General features: G+C 37.8%; 1 protein-coding gene across 3 annotated transcripts in view; it reads left to right on the forward strand.

Moving 5' to 3' along the window:
* The window catches only part of LOC149538648 (Pyridoxal phosphate (PLP)-dependent transferases superfamily protein), a 130,869-nt gene that overhangs the window by 44,388 nt on the left and 66,787 nt on the right, over positions 1 to 19,694 (forward strand). For 2 of the 3 annotated variants that reach the window (XM_089799960.1, XM_089799959.1), the window contains exon 3: positions 2,046 to 2,174. The exons of the other annotated variant lie outside the window; for it this stretch is intronic. In XM_089799960.1, coding sequence (XP_089656086.1) covers positions 2,046 to 2,174 — 129 coding nt within the window. The remainder of the gene's footprint in view (positions 1 to 2,045; positions 2,175 to 19,694) is intronic. 3 annotated transcript variants of the gene reach the window in all.

Below are 19,694 nucleotides of genomic sequence, written 5' to 3' on the forward strand. Positions count from 1 at the left end.
GGAACATTACATCGTCATATGAAATATAACGATTAACCATCTTACCATTTTACATGATCATAACTAATTTTACCTGTCAATTGACTTCATATGAAACCTCAATGGCTTTATGAACATTTTAAAATTGAGCCAAAAATTGGGATGTAACATACCCTTGCCCTTGTGTTTCATTGTCTTCGATGAACTATGAAATTTTTAACGAACACGACAAAGGACATTTAAAATTGGGACAAAATTTGGGATGTAACATTTCCTATTTTAATTTAGTAGCTTTCCTTGCCAAAGTAGTTAAGGCGGTATAAAAAAAGTGACCAAATTAGAGGTAGGATTAGAAAACACAACAGATACAAAAGTATAGAAAGTAGAAACCTCCACCCATATTGGTAGGAAAGGTTGATTGAACTTCGTTTTGGATATTTGAATGTCGTTATCTTCATCTTTCAGATATTGACTTTCTTGATCATGGTTAGGAGAGGATGAACTACAAGTATCATGCTGCCATATGCATATGAGATTACAAATTTATGTCCTTGAGAAAGAGTAAAGATTTTAATTAACTCTGAGGAAGCAACCATGCATGTTACTGAGTTTCTATAATGTGATCTTCGAAGTTGTCAGTATTAAGGGCAATGGATGTTCCTAATAGTGGGAAGAAAACGTTTTCTGTAAATTTCTTGAGCAGCTCTAGTTCTTACTCGAACTTGACCAGCAGGCTTCCCATATAAATTCATAATAAGGGATTAGTAGCAATAAACCCAATAATTTCTCTTTAGAATAAAAGATATTTAATTGCAGTTAAAAAGGCTTTGCAGAACTCTACAAAATACCAACATATTCAATGCCTGGTCTCCCTTTAAGTTGGCTTTAAAGACTGAAATATGATTACAAGTATGATGGTTACTCTAAAGAAGAATTGAGATAAATATATTGCGTGGCTACAAAAAGTCCAAAAGGAAAGAAATGATCCAAATGTTGTCAGCCATGAAAGGAGCTTTTGTTTTATGTCCAAGTTAGATTCATTAAAGTACTAAAAATAACACACCTACTTGTGGCAGATTTTGGCTTGATATGTGACTACATGTCATAGGTTGTCAAAACTGGATTGCTGACTTGATGAATGTTGATCAGATATGCTTCAAGTTAGATTAAATTGTTTGAATTCGCTAGATTAGAAGAGCCTCTTGCATTGTAATTGTCTTTTGTTCCTTTTTCTTATGCGTCCTTTTTATGAGTTTAGGTCCCTTCAGAGTGATTTGGCTTGCCTCAAATGTTTTTCTTTATTTTTGTTTGATTCTTCCTTTGAGAGCAAGCATTTTTACTATTTTTAAAATAAGATTTCTTCCTTTGAGAGTTTATTAGTCACCACATAAACTGTCAATGTCCATTTTCTTAAAATTCAATGTTTTTTGAGTTAGGCTAAAATGGAAGAATTATCTAGTCCCCTTCTGTTATTTTTGTCTTACGTTGCTGGGTTATTTGGCTTGCTTGCCATGTTTTGTTCTTAAGTTTGATGTTTTTTCCTTTTCTTTCTTTTGAGCCTTGTCAATTCACAATCAACAAATATCTATGATTTTAATAAATACGTTGTAACTGTAGTAAGAGAGTATTTGATGCTTTGGAGCTAAAGCATTAAGTAGCTGGATGGATCCTCTCATTCTTATGTGTCTATTTATTGTCCCCTGTTTGGAGGTGATTCTTGCACACACAAGAATTTTGGATGTATCAGGCAAACTATCCTGGAAATTGTTGTACAGATTTTTGGTATGTTTCCAGCAGCAGCAGTAGTGCATTACTCACTAAAGCCATGACTTTTAATTAACTAGACTTACACTTGAGCTTTGGTTATTCCGAGTTGCATTCTTATGTTCTAGTGCTAATGATTATTGAAGTGTTTTTGGTCAAGCTGCATTTCCATTTCTTTTACGAGTACCAATATGTGGGATTCTACGAATACATGTTAGTGAACACCAAATATTTTTGTCCCAAAATAAATACTAAGTACACTTTTGACTGGAATCTTGATCATCAATTGGATTGCTATGCAGGGTGTAGTTTATTGGCAACCACCACAACATGCCCTTGAAAAAGTGAAGGATGCTATTTGGGAACCTTCAACTAGCAATTATGGTCCAGATGATGGACTACCTCAGCTTCGTGAAGCTTTGGTTAAGAAGGTATTCTTGTTGTTGGCCTATGCTTTTTTTTCATTTTTTATTCCTCATTATATTTTAGCAAAGAAGTTATAGCGATATTGCATAGAGGTTAGACTTTTGGTACGTCATACTTGCACCTATCATTACACATTGGCTTGACACTTTTCATTGCCTTTTTGCCAAATAAACATGTTTATCTGTGAATAAGGATATTCTCTAGTTTGTATAGATTTTAACTTCATTTATGGTAGAATATTTGATAAAACTTAAACAATGTAATGTCCCCTTTCTTGAATAGTATTTAATAATAAAATTAAAATGATGAACTTATAATTAACAATAAATTATAATACAATTAAATTAACTATATTATTTATAATAATAATGATAAATAATTATAATATAAATATTAGCATATAGTATCATAATATAAATATCTGATCTTATCCTACATTATAATATAAATATAAAATTATATATCCTCATAACATAAAATATATTAATTTGATATATCATCATATACCTGAAATATATATTAATTAAATATTAACATAATAATCTGAAATATATCACATATAATATATAAAAATATATTATATCTTAAACATTAAATATAAGAACCAAACATTTAATATGATTATAAATACCTAATAATAAATATATTAGTATAAATAAAAAACAGATTGCTTGAAGTCTTTCATCAATCTCTTTTATAACACAGAACTCCAATATTTCCAAACATATGTTTTAGCAGATATCATAAATGATAGCCAATGAAGGATTAATTGTCAATCGGTCGTAGAAGCAAAGAGGAAGAAATAAAAGACCTTAAATTTTTCCAGGAGATTATTTGGGATCGATGAAGACTATAATCAAGTATAAATCACTCTGTGGGATCATTGTTGATTTCTACACAATGATCATTAATGGTGTGGTCTGCAAATGGTTGATATCAAGGTCACTAGGAGACGGAGAGACTTGGAGGTCTTCGATATTGGTACTGGTACGACAATTTTTCAAAAATAGGAGACGGGGGTACTTGGAGACGACAATTTTTTTTGATAGTTTAAAGAGTCTAATACTAAATACAAAATAGTAATATTGTAAAACCAAAAGACTAAAGTAAATAATAATAATAGTAATGTCACATTAATATTGAGTCAAATATTTCAAAACTCACATAATCACATTACTGTATCTCATCGTAATAATTATTTTTCGAAAATTGCATATGATCATTATCATATCAAATTGATAATTGCAGATATTATCACTACATATTCAATTTTAAATTAAAAAAATTATAGTTTGATGCTAAATTGCCGATATGCAAACAAAAATGAACAAACTTACTACTAGTATGTTGATGGTACTATCATCTACTCCACAAGGTTGTGATCATCCATCTCAAGGTCTTCAGCTATGATGTACCCAAAATCATTTAAATTATCATTAGTCTTAATTTTTGCATCAAAAAACATTAAAATGAGGGCTAAATACATAAAATAATTTAATATTATATTTTACATTTATTTTTTTTCAGGAGACTATAGGAGACCACTTTTTGGATTAGGAGATTGGGAGACTTCAAGAAACTTTGTTACGAAGTCTCCAACCTTTTTTGAGGTCTCCGAAGACTCGAAAAGTCTCTGAGACATGTCTCTGTCTCTGAGACGTGTATTTTAGGGGGGAGACGGGTCCCCAGATAACCATGGTTGATATCTAACATCAATATTGACTTCAAGGGACATTGATACATTCCCAATAAACATCTATATGAGACATCGATTAACTTTGTGGTAGAAGATACAAGGACAAATACTGGTTCTTCCAGCAAAGTTTGTCTCAATGAACTAAACAGTTTGATGCTAGAAAAATCTTTAGGACAATTATGAATGTCTAATAATCATGAGCTAATTGTTAATGAGCGTTGAAAAGTAACGGGTATATTGTATATAGCGATCCATAACAGTTAGCAACAACTAATTAATATTAAAAAAAACATGTTTAAGGGGACACAATGTCTACAAATGAGCGTGTTTCTTAACACCAACGGTTATTGTGTGGCTTATCTGTAGTCATTAATAATTATCATCGTAATAAGTAGGGAATCATAGAGGAATTCATTTTCAGCAACCCCTCGATCCATTCAGGGCCATTTAGCAATCAGCAATCAAGTCAGAACATTTTATATTTATATCTGATCCATCATTTAGTAACTTATGGGGGATAAGAGAGAATACAAGGAATAATAGATGTACTCCAGCAAGAAAGGGAAAGAAATATATCTTATATCAGGACTGCACATTGAAAAGTTAATACATATATAGAAGAGATGTTAACACAAATGCATTGGATAAAGGACAACAATCTAAAAGAACCTTTTGTTAAAGTTTTGCCCAAAAAAATGATAAACAACAGCAAAGAAGAGCAGAAATAGGAACAAAAGATGCAAAACATTTATCTTGGGAACACCCTTCCACTTGAAGGGAAAAGCCTGGTCAAAAACTTGAAGCACTTGGTGTGCACACGCACCCGGTGCGGGTGCGTCACGCACCCAAGTACCCCCACTGGCCAAAATTGCGCCACCACAACTCGGCCGCACTGGTCAAGCACCCGGCTGGTTTGCAAGTGCTCGGGTGCGTCACGGGTGCTTGGGTGTGGGGGTGCTCCCAAGGTGCTTGCAGAGTGCTTCCAGGGTGCTCCCAAGGTACTCATGGGGTGTGGCCGGCTAAATGGCCCAAATAGTTTTAAAACAAATATTTTTTTCATTTCTATTTTAATTTGTTTTTATGCATGCTTAGAGAGCACTTGGGATGATTCTATTCTCATTATTGACATTTTGTCATTTTGTTGATTGTACTCACTTTGATATGGCTACGGTACATTATTTCATTCCACTATTTCATGCTACTCAACTCATTGTCATCATGAGCATCTTTATAATATATCATATATGATATTCATATTTGAACAATGAATTTTGAATCTTGCATCTTGAACTAAGTTAATTTGTTAAATGGTCATTGGTAATGGTTATGAAGTTTCAAGTTTGAACTTATGGTTTGTGAATCACATTTCTTCTCTATTCAACTATATTTGGTATGTATATAACATATTGAAGTATCATTTCATAATTAGCATTTTCAGTCATATATATTATATATTATGCAGCCACCTCCCCCTCCTTCCCTCCCCTCCCCCCCCCCCTTTCGCAGCCTCGCCGCCGCACCCCCGCCGTCCCCCCACTGTCCCCCAATTGAGGCCATTTTTTTCCCGCACCCGAAACTCGTCCTGACGTCCCCCCGCACCGCCGCACCCCTATGCCGGGGTAACACTGGAAAAACCCAGCCACACTACTAAAATATCATTTTTATTGATAATAAAATGATCTAGTACAATGCTTTTCGCTTGATACAAAACTTAAAAAGTAGAGAGACTCTTCATTACACAACTGAAGGTCTCTTCAATTTCCAAATATAAAACTTCATATTTCCATACGCATGCCTCTTTGCATGACACATCTCTTCATATAACATTATCTTAAATATCTTCTCCAGCTGAAGCACAATATATAGGTATTTTCAATATATAGCAAAATCAGAGATAAAGATCTCTATTGCAGCTACAATCTTCAACACTTTCTCTTAGCAAGAGAGAGATCTTTAGTATGGCAAACACAGATAGGTGCAACCAAAATTTCAATGATATATTGACATCACATGAAAAAACATGTTATCTTAACATAATATAATTCACCATAGTTACTTCATAAGCACATAAAATAATATTCATGGAGTCACACACACAACTTCCACCATGCCTACTCGCAGAGGGTGGTTTACCATACCGGGTGGAATGAGGGCTTTCACCTCAGACTTTCCCAAAGAATGCATTTCCACCATGCCTACTTGTAGAGGGTGGAACCGGGGTTTCACCTCAGACTTCTTCTAGAGAAGAATGCATTTCCACCATGCCTACTTGCAAAGGGTGGAATAAGGAATTTCACCTCGAACTTCTCTCACAAATAAGAACTCATTAACAACATGTGTAAGAATTGCTAAGGTTCTCTCTCAACAGAGACTCCCTCTTAGTAGGGATGGTTTTGATCACCAAAATAAGATGCCCGATTCCAATTGTTTTACTGTCACATAAGCTTGCAAATGGTTAGACATCTCCGTAGGTAACGTAGCCTACTTCTAAAGCTGAAAAGCCCTCTGGATATCATTTCCTATATATTATCTTCCTCTTTTAATGAAGATTCGGTCCCATGAGTACTAGAATCTCTCATCATCTCATTGCATCTTGATGCATCTTATATTAAGGAGAGATTAGAAATGATTCATAAAATTATTATATAATAAAGAGAAGTATAGCATACACTATTGTAAAAAATTCATGATCTATCATAGAATATTTATCTCTTTCTAGTCTAGATGCATAAAAACTCAGCTCTGCAGATGCATAAAAACTCAGCTCTGCAGCAAAATTTTCTCATGCTGAAAGATGACAAAACCGAATATGGAAGATCCTTCATTTGCTTCATCCTCAATTTGTTCAGAAAATAAAGCTTCCTTGTATAGATTGACACTGTTTGCATTATCAGCAGGATTCTCGAAGCATACTAGGGCACGAATACAATAAACTCTTCACTTCTACATAGTTGGTAATCGCATAATCATCTTGGACATAATCAGTAAAAAAAAAAACTCATTAAAGAAGATTTTTAAAAGGTATATCAGACACATGAAAACAGAAGACTTCATCCACAAAGATCTCTTCTTGATTCACCCAATAGACACACCCTGTAGTTGATTCATTACTCAACTGACACCAATGCTTAAACATACATGAACTGGCTTCCGTAGATTATTAAAATAAAAAATATAAATATTCAAATTATCAGCAAATAGAAGATTCTGATTTAAAATTATAACAGTAGAGGAAGTAAAATACTAAATACAAATAGAAAAATTTTAAATACCAAATACTAAATGCTTGAACAATGAATAATGGAACACTGCATATCGAATTACAATTTAGAAATTAGAATACTAAATCCATAAAACTGTCAAAGGGGCGAATGGAAGATTATAATTATATGAAAGATATCTATATCATAAAGATTATTACAATGATTAGCATGATAATATGATATCAAAACAAGTAGAAAATGTCAAAATGTAATGAAGGGAGGCTTCTAATCATTCCGCAAAGAGAACTTCTCATCTCTGGAACTGCTGAACTTATACACATTTCCCCGCTGTCCCCCTACATCCTCTTGTATCCCCTGCTGTCTGGGGGACTTCTGTGCCCCCCCCTGCATTCCCGCATCCTGATAACGCGGTGGTGGGACTTGGGAACGCAAAGTCCACATCCTAGGGATGTCCTTGACCCGGGTGTGTGAGAGTTGGGGGGGATGTGTTCTCATGTCACACTGGCTGAGACTTTTTAAAGATTAATATGCACTTTCTATTTGACCATTGAATTGGCAGAATGGGATGCTCTCCAACTCTCTGTTCTATATTTCTAGGTCAATGATCTCTCCATCATCCACCATCCCTTTCGGAACTTTGGTCAAGATCTATGATTTGCTCCAAGGTAGGTCTACTGTAATCCATCCTTTTGATGTCATCCTCTGTACAAAGATGAACCCAGATGTCCTTAAAACAATAAACATGAGTAAAAGACTTAATTGATTCTATCTTTTGTCCCTTGATAGTCAAAATCTCTTCTGACTTTGAATTTTTTCAGTTTGATCTCTTGGAGCCTTGTCTTGTGGCTTTGGCTCTTACTGAAGTTGTCAAGGAATCTCTTCCAATTGGGAGTGGATTATGAGAAGATATGTTAATTCTTGACTTATGTTGGGTTGGCTGATATGCACAGACAACCATCAATTGCCTTGTGAATTCCATCAAGATGATCTTATAAGTAGAGTGCAAAGGAAGCATTTAGGGACGGTCATCAAAACTACCAACTCTCATGTATGTGAAAATTGGAAACTGAAGGAAGAGGCATTTGTATTCATTCACTTTTTTCCAGGATGCATTAGACACTCGCCTTTTCAACAAGTGTTTTGTCAAACAAACACATAAAATGACCAAAGAATGTATCCTGTGCTCACCTAAAATTAGTCTTACTGGGTCTTAGAGTCAGTTGTTCATGGTATTCCCACACTAGCACTAGTGATTTGTGACCTCTAGTAGAAAGGCCTGGGAATGGCCTTAGTGGTGCTGCTATGTACAGTTGGTAGGAATTCATGTTAAATGTTAGAGTTGTAGGAACTTGTGAATGCTGCTCACACAAGGCATCACTAATTATGTCACCCCCGAAGATGCGTTGTTCTGCCTTCCTAATTATCACAATCCATCTATACATCTAGGGCTCTAACTTATTAGACTCATTCAAACCCACTACTCTACTCAAGAGGATGATCATGTCATTCATTTCCTCTTTGAAGTGAATATGGTATAGGTTAGGCCATCAGGATTGACAAGTCCTCTTATTAGAAGCCATTTGTTGTTGATGTGCTTTATGCATTCCTTAGTTTTCTGATAATAATGATTAAGAGGCTTTTCCACTGTTATTTTTCCATGTACTGGGGCAACAAGAATTTTGAAGATCTTGTCAATGGTTTCAGCATCCAACTGGATAATGACTTTACCATTGACAAACTTGGGTTCCAAGGCAGCCACTAGGAAGGTATATACCAAATGTATATGGCTGTTCAAAAGCAACTGCATCCTTTACTGTCTTCCCAAGAAAATCAGACATCAATGTCCAATCTCGAAATCTTTGATCTCATCAATGGGAGAGGTCATTTGAGTAGATAGATTTGCAATTTAATATTTGTGATACTTGTACTACATCTTTTGTTTCTGGGGGACATTCTCCAGACATCAAACAAAAATAAACCAGGCTGCAATGGGAACTCCATAGGTTTAGGACATCATCTTGTGCTATAGTAGAAGCCATGGTACGCACTTCAAGATGGTAAAAATCCACAGGATTAGAACATCATCTTGCATTATTCCTACCTGCGCCTGTGGCTATGCTCATACCTACTCCAACGACTAAGGAAACAACACTACTGGAAATTCCAAAGTTAATGCTTGATCTGATTTTTTAATATTTCTCAAACATAATAACTTTCCATTTCATAAAATGACATAGCATATCAAAATTGCACATACCTACAAAATGCAACCAAGAAATAACTCAAGCTGCTCGCAAAAGATGCATTTTGAAGGTGCCAAAATGTTTCCATAATGGATGGCTAGGTCTGGAAATGACAAATAGCAGAGAAATCCTCCAATAAACAAGAGATTCCAGCTCTCACAAACCACAGTAGCTGCCCTAGCAACCTTACACGGCCCTTCAAGAAATGGCACAACTCCAAGGAGAAGATGTAGCTGGAAAATAGAGATAAACCCTTTACAATCTTCCCTGAATTTGTTCTCTTAGAATCTGCTATACAATAAGCTCTGAAAACTTTGATATGTAACCTTCAATATGTTGATGTTTTGGTAGCTTTAGTAGGATAAACCTGTGAGATCAGAGAGAAATTAATATAAACACACACACACACAACTATAATCAAGTTTGTCATTATATTAATTATATTGATGAATAGATATGCCTCATGAAGGGACGTGTCTCTTTTTTTGGTTTATTCCTCATACAAGTAATAGAAGACGCTGTCGTTTGGAAAGTACATACCAAACATTATGGCAGTGCTTGTAATGTTCCCAGTACGATAGGGCTGATGTGTTACAGAGATAGAGTTATAAATTTTCGTAATGCCAATGGAGGGATCCGTATGGTTTAAGAACAATGCACAGAGAGCTGAACGATGCCACTAGGGAGGCCGTACAGTGTATTGAGTTGTGTTAGTATGGTAACCTGTGTTCGTACGGTGGCTGCTGGGGAGGACTGAATGTTGTACGCCAAGGGAGGGAAAGGCCGTACGTCATCTTGGTACGGATGGGAGTATGTACACTAAGTAGCCATACGACAGGAGAGACCAAGACTGTACGGGGTGGAAATGATTTGTCATCCGTATGCTAGGATATCCAACAGCAGTACGGTGGCCTGTGCTTGGCCGCCCGGTGGCAGAAGATGAATGCAAACAATCTCCCTTAATAAAATATACATCGAAAGATGGTGAGTGGCCGTACGGAAGGGATGGAGCTGAAAGTGTATGGCGGTGTAGAGGACTAAAACGATGGTGCTAGGCAGTTGCCGTACTTATGATTGTAATTACCAGAGATACCTAACAATGCCAGTACAAGAATGGAAGAACATTCAAAAATTGATATAAGTATTTGCAATAATGATGGCACTCCAAATTGCCAGATACAAACTGAGCCGAACACCGATGGAATAGGGTGAGGTTGAATCCCACCGAAATTGCACGAGCCAAATAGGGAAGATCTTTCACTTCCGAAATGGTGAACAATCCAGAACTCCAACAGGAATTCACAGTACAGAGAAATATAATCCAAAGCACACCTATAGACTTCCTACGAGCCGTGCTTAAATACTTGTCGGGGAAACCTTTCCGAGGGTGTACAAAGATAGCCGACGATGACACAAACTACGAAAACACAATAAAAATGGGTCTGAGATATACTAAATCAATCAGAACCCCTAAATACAAACATAAATAACTTGGGCCCAAATTAATTAAAATTGGGAACATTACAGTGCTTAGTTCATTTGTAGCAATCTTGGAAAACCAACATGGTATTAGAACCAACTGCAAATGTAACTAAGTGCATGATAAATAGATTGAAGTTTAGAGACTTAGTAGATAATAAACAAACTTACAGTAAATTAAAATCGGGTATGACTGAATCTATCAATTTTTGCTACAAACCTGTCGGATTTTATGAATGGCAACAACAATTATAGCGTGTCAACTGTTGCTAATTCGGATAGATAACTGTTAATGTCTTCTCATTTAATGAGCATAATTCATATGCTATATTTGTCTCATTGCAATGTCAACAGTAATGGTAGGATGACTTTGGAATTCTGCAGAGCAGGGTGGAGACCAGGTTAGAGTTGTTGAGCTTTAACGGCTCATGCAAGAGTGGTGATAACATTCAACATAACTGAGGATTCAATTCACAGGCGAGAAGCATCAAATCATAGACTTGGGGAAGCTTGTCAAGAGTTATATTGTGTGGAGCACTACCATGAATATTTTCCTTTTGAATTGAATCGGAAATAGTATGCTATGATCTCTTGCATGGTCCTCTTTTTTAATGGCGACTTCTTACATTACTGTCTTCTATATTCTCGTCCCATTGGAGTGATATATTTTTGGCCATCATATAGCTACCAATTAGATCATTGCTGAGTCTGTGGTGATGTGAATAGCTTGCACTCATCACAGTGGTAGAGACTATATTACTTGCAGCACTTCGATATCTCAAACCATTGGCTATCATACAAGGGTTTTATCAGTATTCATGGATTGTCACTCATTGGACATATTGATTCTATGTAAAAATAATTACCAATATACTCCTATTCAAGATCCAATTGAAGACATCTTTGTGACATATCTACAGAATCGGGATATATAATTGTATGTTGTCCAAGTCATATGTATCAGGAAAATTTGGAACAATTTAACCATTGCAAGTGATTGATAAATTCAGTTTGTCAGTCGAGATTGGTTTGTGGGCATTGGGAACTGCTTACATCTTGCTGAGGCATACATGTGTGAAGTTCTATTCTAGGATTCAGCCTCTCCATGTGTAAAGCTCTATATTGAGATAGCCTACAAGCTTTGTATTGCTATTTTTTGGTTGTGCTCTTGGAGTTAAGAGGGAGGTAATGGGAGATAGGGGATAACAAATACAACTAGAGCAAATGGTTGTGCTCAAGAGAGGTTGTCAAAATAAATACCGACAGGTGAAAAATGAAAGCCCGATAAATTTGAAGATAGCAATGTGATATAGACTCCACGTCACTTATGGTAAGAACCAAAGGAAGCGATTTACCCAATAGAGGTATGTTTTATTGCTGATGTCTATATTATAAATGAAATATAAGTTGTGATAAATTATAGATATGATTGAATATATAAGAATAGGAAGGTTATATGAATAAAATATATACATGTGAGAATGTATAAAACATTGTTAAGCAAATAATGTCTATTTAAGAAATGATTGATGTTTTTTTGAGATCAATTTAGAAGATTAATATCTTTTAATTTAATAATTTGATGTTATTAGATGTAAAAGGATTAATTAATGGGGAGATATGTATTTTCCTTAAATACTACATTTATCTATTGTAGTTCCTCTCTTATTTTATTTTTATTTCAATACATACTATGAGAGCTATTTTCCTTGATTTTTTCCTCCGAGATTGTTATTACAAGAAGTGGGAGATTGAGATTCAAAGGGAGCCCGACATTTCATTGAGGAAACCTGATATTTCATTAGAGGCAACCTTGAAAGAGAGAGAGGATATAGAAGATATGATTTAGTCAACCTTTGGTGATCTCAGTCATATTGATTAAGAGGGAGTAAACTATGTTGAGATGGATTCTTTAGTGATCAATAAATTGTAGCAGTCAAGAGAACTGTGATTCATGAATATACCTCGTGACTATGATTTTAATGAGCCTACACCCTATGTACATCATGAGGAAGTGGGGATTTCGAAATGATTTCACTTGTATTTGCAGAAGTAATTGAAAGGTGACAATCTTGCAATAACTTAATTTTCTATAATGATGGATATCTTATGATGGCTATACAGATCATGATAGATTATATTTTGCATGGTGGATGTTTATATGGTTTGCATTATGAGAATGCATGTGCACATACCTTATAAACATTTTTTTAAGTACATGGTGAATGTTATGCAAATTGATGTTTTAGAGGCCATTACACAGAGTACATGGTGAATATCATATGACTTGATGTTCTGAAAGTCATTACTCATAGTACATAGTGAATATCATACAACTTGATGTTCTAATGGCCATTTCTCACAGCACTTGGTGAATATCTTGCATCTCATTCTGGAGGCCATTACTCAAAGAGTATTTGGTGAATATCATATGTTGATAATCTAGAGACCATTGCCTTATAGAGAATATCAAGTGTTGATATTCTGGAGACCATTACTCAAAGTTTTGGTGAATATCATATGTTGATATTTTGAAGGCTAGTACTCTTGATATTATATGTGATATCAAATGGTGGATATCTTTTGATAAAAAATATCTTTAAAATTTGCCATACCTAATATTACCAATGGTGTAATACGTGTCATGTGTTTATCTTCCCTAGCTAAGAGAGAGTATTGATGTTTTGGTAGCTTTAGTAGGATAAACCTGTGAGATCAAAGAGCAATTAATATAATTACACATAAATATGCAACTATAAATATTTTTGCCATTATATTAATTATATTGATGAATAGACTTATTCCTCATACAAATACAAGAAGATGATCTCATTTGGAAAGTACATACCAAACATTATGGTAGTGCTTAGTACAGTTGCAGCAATCCTGGAAAATCAACACAATATTCCTAAATGTGACCTTTGGATGAAACCACCTCATATTCTGTATGTCATCGGTAGAAACTGTGTCAGCCAACTTGATTGTCGTCGATGTTTTTGTATTCTGTAGCCGACGTCGTCGGTAAAGATTTTGTAGCCGACGGGTAAATAGTTTGTAGCGGACATAATGTGGCCGACGGACTCCTTCGGGAAGGTTCAGCAGATAGTATTTATACCCCGTTTGGGATCATTGTAAATCATCTTATGAAGCATAATGTAATGTTCTGGCATATGCGAATAATCTAAGGAGTTCTGCTGTTCGTGTTCATTGTCTGTGTGCATTTCTTAATTAACCTATGCGGTAAACATTTGGCGCCGTTGCCCTATGAACCTAGAAGGTGGGAGGAATGAAGATTAATGCCAAATCAGCTTAACAAGGATCGCAATAAGGTGAAGGGGAGAGATGAAATTCGTACTGTGCAAGAGAATTTAATTCTGGCACAGCAAGTCGAACGCCGAAGGAGATTTCAGAAGATTGCCGACGGAAATCGGACCACGGAAGAATTGTTGGAGGAAACTCGGCAACGGGTGGAATTGGTGGAAGAAGCACGGGAGGAGTTTTTGAATTTGTGTTCGCAGAGGGAAGAGAATCCCAATGGAAGAGCATCGGCTCGCACCTCTCGGAGTGCCGACGGAGTGAGAGCGTGGAGTGAACTCTTCGTCCGGGATATACTTCCGCATGAGACAACTTTAGAGGATCCTTCTTCACCAAGGTTTGCAGGTATTGAAACTGCAGGAGAATAGTTTGCCGGTGTGGGAGTGCAGTCTGCTGGTGTAGGAGAACAATCTGGCAATGTGAGATTGCAGATCGCCGGTGTGGGAGTGCAAAGCCACGGTGTGGGAGTGAATAGTGCCAGTGTTGCAGGACCGAGCAACGCTTGTTTACAAAAACCAATTGTGATGGCGGGACCAAAAGAGAAACTGCCGAAGTTTGATGGCGATGGTATGACCGATCCCATTCGACATTGCAAAACATGTGAAACGATCTGGAAGGCAAATGGGATAACTAATGAAGACGACTGGATGAGGCAATTTCTGGCCACCCTACGGGGGGTGGCAATTGATTGGTTTACTGATACAGATCCACAAAAACTAAACAGTTGGGATAACATTAAAAAGGAGTTTCTGGCAGAATTTAAACTGTTGTGGGATGATAATGAAATTGCAGTAGAGATCTTCAATACTAAGTAGGGGAAGAACGAAATCGTCCGTGTTTATGCCAGAAAAGTAAAAGATTTGATAAATAAAATAGAAAGTAAGCCAGCAGATGGACTTCAGAAAAGATGGTTCGTGGAAGGCCTACGCTCGAAGTTGTGAAAGAAAATGAAAATTGTGCTGTCGTCGTCATACACGGAAGCTTATAATAGAGCATTGGACCTCGAAAGTGAACAGAAAACAAAGAAGAAGAAGAACACTAGCTCATCTGATTTTGATGACGACGAGCCTGCCGGAGAAGATAGCAACGACGATGAAGGCAGTAGCAAGAAGGTCCGCGCCTTACAGAAGGTCATGATCTGCATGAAGGAGTTTAAAACATGCAGAAAGAGCCAAAAGGTAGTGAGCCGTGGTGCACAGAGTGTAAGACCAACGGTCACACTAAAGGATCCTGTCCCAAGAACCAATTCTGCAACATTTGTTAGATCATGGGCCATTCGACAAAGGAATGCCCCTTTAACATGAAAACCAGAGGATCTCCGCAGGTGCTTCTTACACAGGCAGCTTCCACGTCAGGAGGGAACGGAAATGCAAACATTGATGGTGCCACTTCGGGTGGGTACAAGAATAATAGCAGAGGGCAAAATAACAACAATGCGAACAATAATAATAATAATGGGAGCCGAAGTCGAAACCCAGTATGATGCAAATGGACGGTCGATTGTTCAATGTTGAGCATGTAATTTGTGGGGTCATTTTGTGCGGGATTGTACAATGGCAAACACACCGAAATTATTATGCAGATGGTGCGAACCCGACGACCATGAAGATGCCAAGTGCCCAAAGTCTGGAATAAATTTGATCACTGTTGGCATGGATGAAGAGGAGGTTCTAGCAATTACACAGAGGCAAGTGAAGGTGTACGCGGACCTGGCAAAAGAAAAGAGAAAATTGGGGGAAGCACGGGCAGAAATTGAAAAGGCATTTTCTGCGGAGACATCTCAGTTGGAAGACATCATCGGCACCTTGGCAAGGAACTCCGCGGAACAAAACATCGTACGACAGATCTTACAAATGGAGGTACTGGTCAAGATAAGTGACCTTCTCACAATACCCTAGTTATGGATGGCCATTCTAAATCATACACCGTTTTCGAAAACAACGGAGGACACAGGAAGGGACAATAGGGAAGTGACGACAACAGACCCAATGCTGTTGCCACTCACAACTGGAAGGCATCTGGCAGTTGTCGAGATGGGGATTTTGGGACATGTTCTGACAGACACAATTGTCAACGGAGGGTCCGGTGTGAATGTATTACCAGAGGATACCTGGAAGAAGTTGGGAAAGCCGACGTTGTGCCCACCTACATTCCAGTTGCTCACGGCAGACCAACACGAGATCAAACTGTTGGGAACCTTAAGGGCGCAACCGGTAACTATTGGAACACAACCATTTTTATTGGACTTCGTGGTCATTCCATTGAAAAGAGAAGGATATGATGCTATTCTGGGATGGACTTGGTTGGTGTAAGCAAAAGTAAAACATGATTGGAAACGAAATACCCTAAAACATGATTGGAAACGAAATACCCTATCAATGGAGCGCAGAGGCAAAAGATTCATAATTGACCTGCACACACAAATGGTAGGTGAGGAGGTAGTATTGTTAGATTCAGAAGGTGAAGGCGACATTGACGACGAAGGAAAGAGGAGAATGGAACCGGATGGAGTATTGACACTAGGAGGATCGAATGACGACGACCTAGACTCGGTGAATGGCCTTTACCATTGGTAAATAGAAGACTACAAACTCTTTTCGAGTTGTAATATGCTAAGGGTCGATGAAGGTGAGAAAAAAGAGGAAAATGAGTGTCCGAAGGAATACAAAGAAGCAGATGACGCAAAGGAGGTTACGGCTGAAGAAGGGAAGGACATACAATACAAACCCAGAAAAAAGAAAAATTTCACTGTCCGGTACACGGTGAACGGACCGCACAGGAAGAAAAGAATGCATCGCACCATAAAATTACTTGAAGGGTGCCGACAGCAAGCAAATAAGCTAGATGCGCAACGACCATAGGCACAGTGGGCGACGGAGGTGACACAGAATAGACATAAGGCGTGGCATGACAAACTCAACAGGTTTCAGCCGGGGCAATTGGTACTCAAGTACGATGGTCGGAATGAAATCAAATAGGAAAGGTTTAAGGCAAGATGGGTTGGACCATATTAGATCCGGGAGGTCGGCGACAATCGAGTGATACAGTTGAGGACGTTGGATGGGCAAGAGGTACCTCACACAGTCAACGGATCCTACCATGCCAGGAAGATGTCGTCGCTATCACCGTCACAGAATGATCAAATGATTCCCTTGTTGTTGTCGTTGCAGAATGACAACGCCTCGAGGCAAAATTAAGGTGCTGCAATTTTTTAATTGTTAAAAAAAAAAAAGTGTGGCTATGTGTGCCGCGGGCACCTGTCCGCGGAAGGTTGTACTGCGGGCACTTGTCCACGGGCAAGCTGTCCGCGGAAGGTTGCTCCGTGGGCATCTGTCCGCGGGCAACCTCCACGAGCACCTGTTCGCGGCCACTCGCTCGCGAGCATGCTGTCCGCGGAAGGTTGCTTCGCGAGCATTTGTCCACAGGCAACCTTTGTGGGCACCTGTCCATAGGAGGCATTACTGGCGGCCGTGGGCTCAGTCTCCTCCGCTTATCTGATTCCCTTATGCGGATTTAAGCATGCCTTTCCGCGGGCTTTCTTCCGCGGACTTCTTCATCGGTTACCTGCAGAGGTTTGTTTCCTAGTAGAGGGATTATTTTGGCAGCCAGACTTTGGTTTTAATACCACGTTTTTGCCTTTTTTCAACCGCGGCATCCATTTGTGTGATTTAAGCTCGTGGAAGGGAGTTTCGATCTTTCAAATCTGGTGTGTTTGATGGATAAATTTGGATCATGGTGTGACATTGGTGGGTTATTGGTCAGCTTCCCACATTGAAGATGTGCCCCGCGGCTAGCTTTCTCTCTCTCGCGGATGGTTTTTTACGAGTTTTGAGGGTGTTTGTGAGTTCGACGGGTTGCTACACTTTCACGCTGAAGGACAAATTCAACACGGAGGAGTTAATATCAGTTTCATTGTTGAAAGGTACTCGGTGATGGAGCCCAAAAATTCAAAATTTTAGGCGACCATTTGGGCATATTTTATGAGTATCAGCCTCCATGATTAAAATCCATTTCTGCAATGCATCTAAAGATGATATTGCTTCAAGGGATATCAGAGCTGGTCAAATAAATGATGGAAATAACAGTCAGCAGAAAACAGATTGTATGGAAGGTGGAGGCAAATCCCAATCTGAATATATGGGAGAAGAAGCTCACAGATTTTAGAGGAAAAACTGTATCTTGCACTTCTTACAATTGTTAGAAATCTTCCTCTCCGAAGATTATGCAAGCTTTTAGGAGCAGACATCACTTGTGGTGAAATGACAGTGTGTTCCAACCTTTTGTAGGAACAAGCTTCAGAATGGGCATTATTAAGACATTATTCTAGTGAAGATTTGTTGGGGTACTAATTTATGGCATATCCAGAAGGTCATAAAAGCTGCTGCTGCAACCATGGAGAAACTTCTCACAGTTAAGGTGCAGACAGGCTATCTTGAAAGGAGGAACCTGATCCATTCACGAATTTCAGATATTAGTAAATCAAGCGCAACAGCACTAACAATACATGGAAGAGCTTGGCAGCAGAATGTAAGAGAATTGATTTTGTTGTCTATTTTGAGGAGTAAAAAACAAAAATAGATATGTTGAAAAGCTTTCAGACAAATGCACTCAGCAAACATAGAGAGATTTTCTGCAACTTTTACCAGCATCCTCCTTGTGTAAGGATGTAGAAGCACAAATTGTGAACTGTTAAGAACAAAGATGGAATCACATAGCAGGCAAAAATATGGAAGCCCTGGAAAGCTGCACTTTTATATGATTCTTTTGCTACAGGAAATACTACACTTGGGACAGGGTATGAGTCATGATTGTAATAAGCTTGTGCTGGCAGTCATTAACATCCTGTGCATTATTAACCTGTGATGTTCGAACAAAAGTATCCACATCCCTCTGCCTGACTTGAAGATCTTTGAAGGCGAGGATACTTTTCTTACTGAAGTAATTGAAGCATCAGATAATCTGTATGCTTCTTTTGTTGGAATGGGGATCCATTTGCATTGTTTTCTATCAGGATCATCAGAAACCACAGATAATATAGTTTTGAACTGCATCAAAATGGCATGGAAATCAACAGAAGTTTCTTATCCTGCTATGATGGAATCAGAAACACTAGGAGAATTCTTTCTCACAAGATTTCCTTCAATCAACCCTGTTACTGCCCATGCAGTATTGTCTTGCGCAGGTTCTCTCTCTGAGTTTATATGTCAGACGCTTGAACATTGACTACATTTGATGGCAAAATTTAATGTGCTCAAGCTAAGTGCAATTTTATTCAGTATACAGTGTAAATATGGTGAATTGGGAGAAACACAGTCTTGCACGACTGACTACTCATCAACTTTGACTTCACCTTTTAATGCAGATAGAGATTATGTTAGAACATAAATAAACTCGGACAATCTGGATGCCACAGTTAAAATTCATTCAGAGGACATCCTTGTAAATGACTATTTTGATACTAATACGCTATCACTGTCCTTTGGATTCAAAGAGCAGCCTTCAGAGATATCTCAACGATCACATAAACAAATTTCAAAATCACGTGAGTGGGTTGATAACCGTGATTAT

The sequence above is a fragment of the Cupressus sempervirens genome, chromosome 9 (genome assembly GCF_028749045.1).
Source record: "Cupressus sempervirens isolate cs-2001-9-10 chromosome 9, ASM2874904v1, whole genome shotgun sequence".
In the NCBI taxonomy this organism is placed as follows: Eukaryota; Viridiplantae; Streptophyta; class Pinopsida; order Cupressales; family Cupressaceae; genus Cupressus; species Cupressus sempervirens.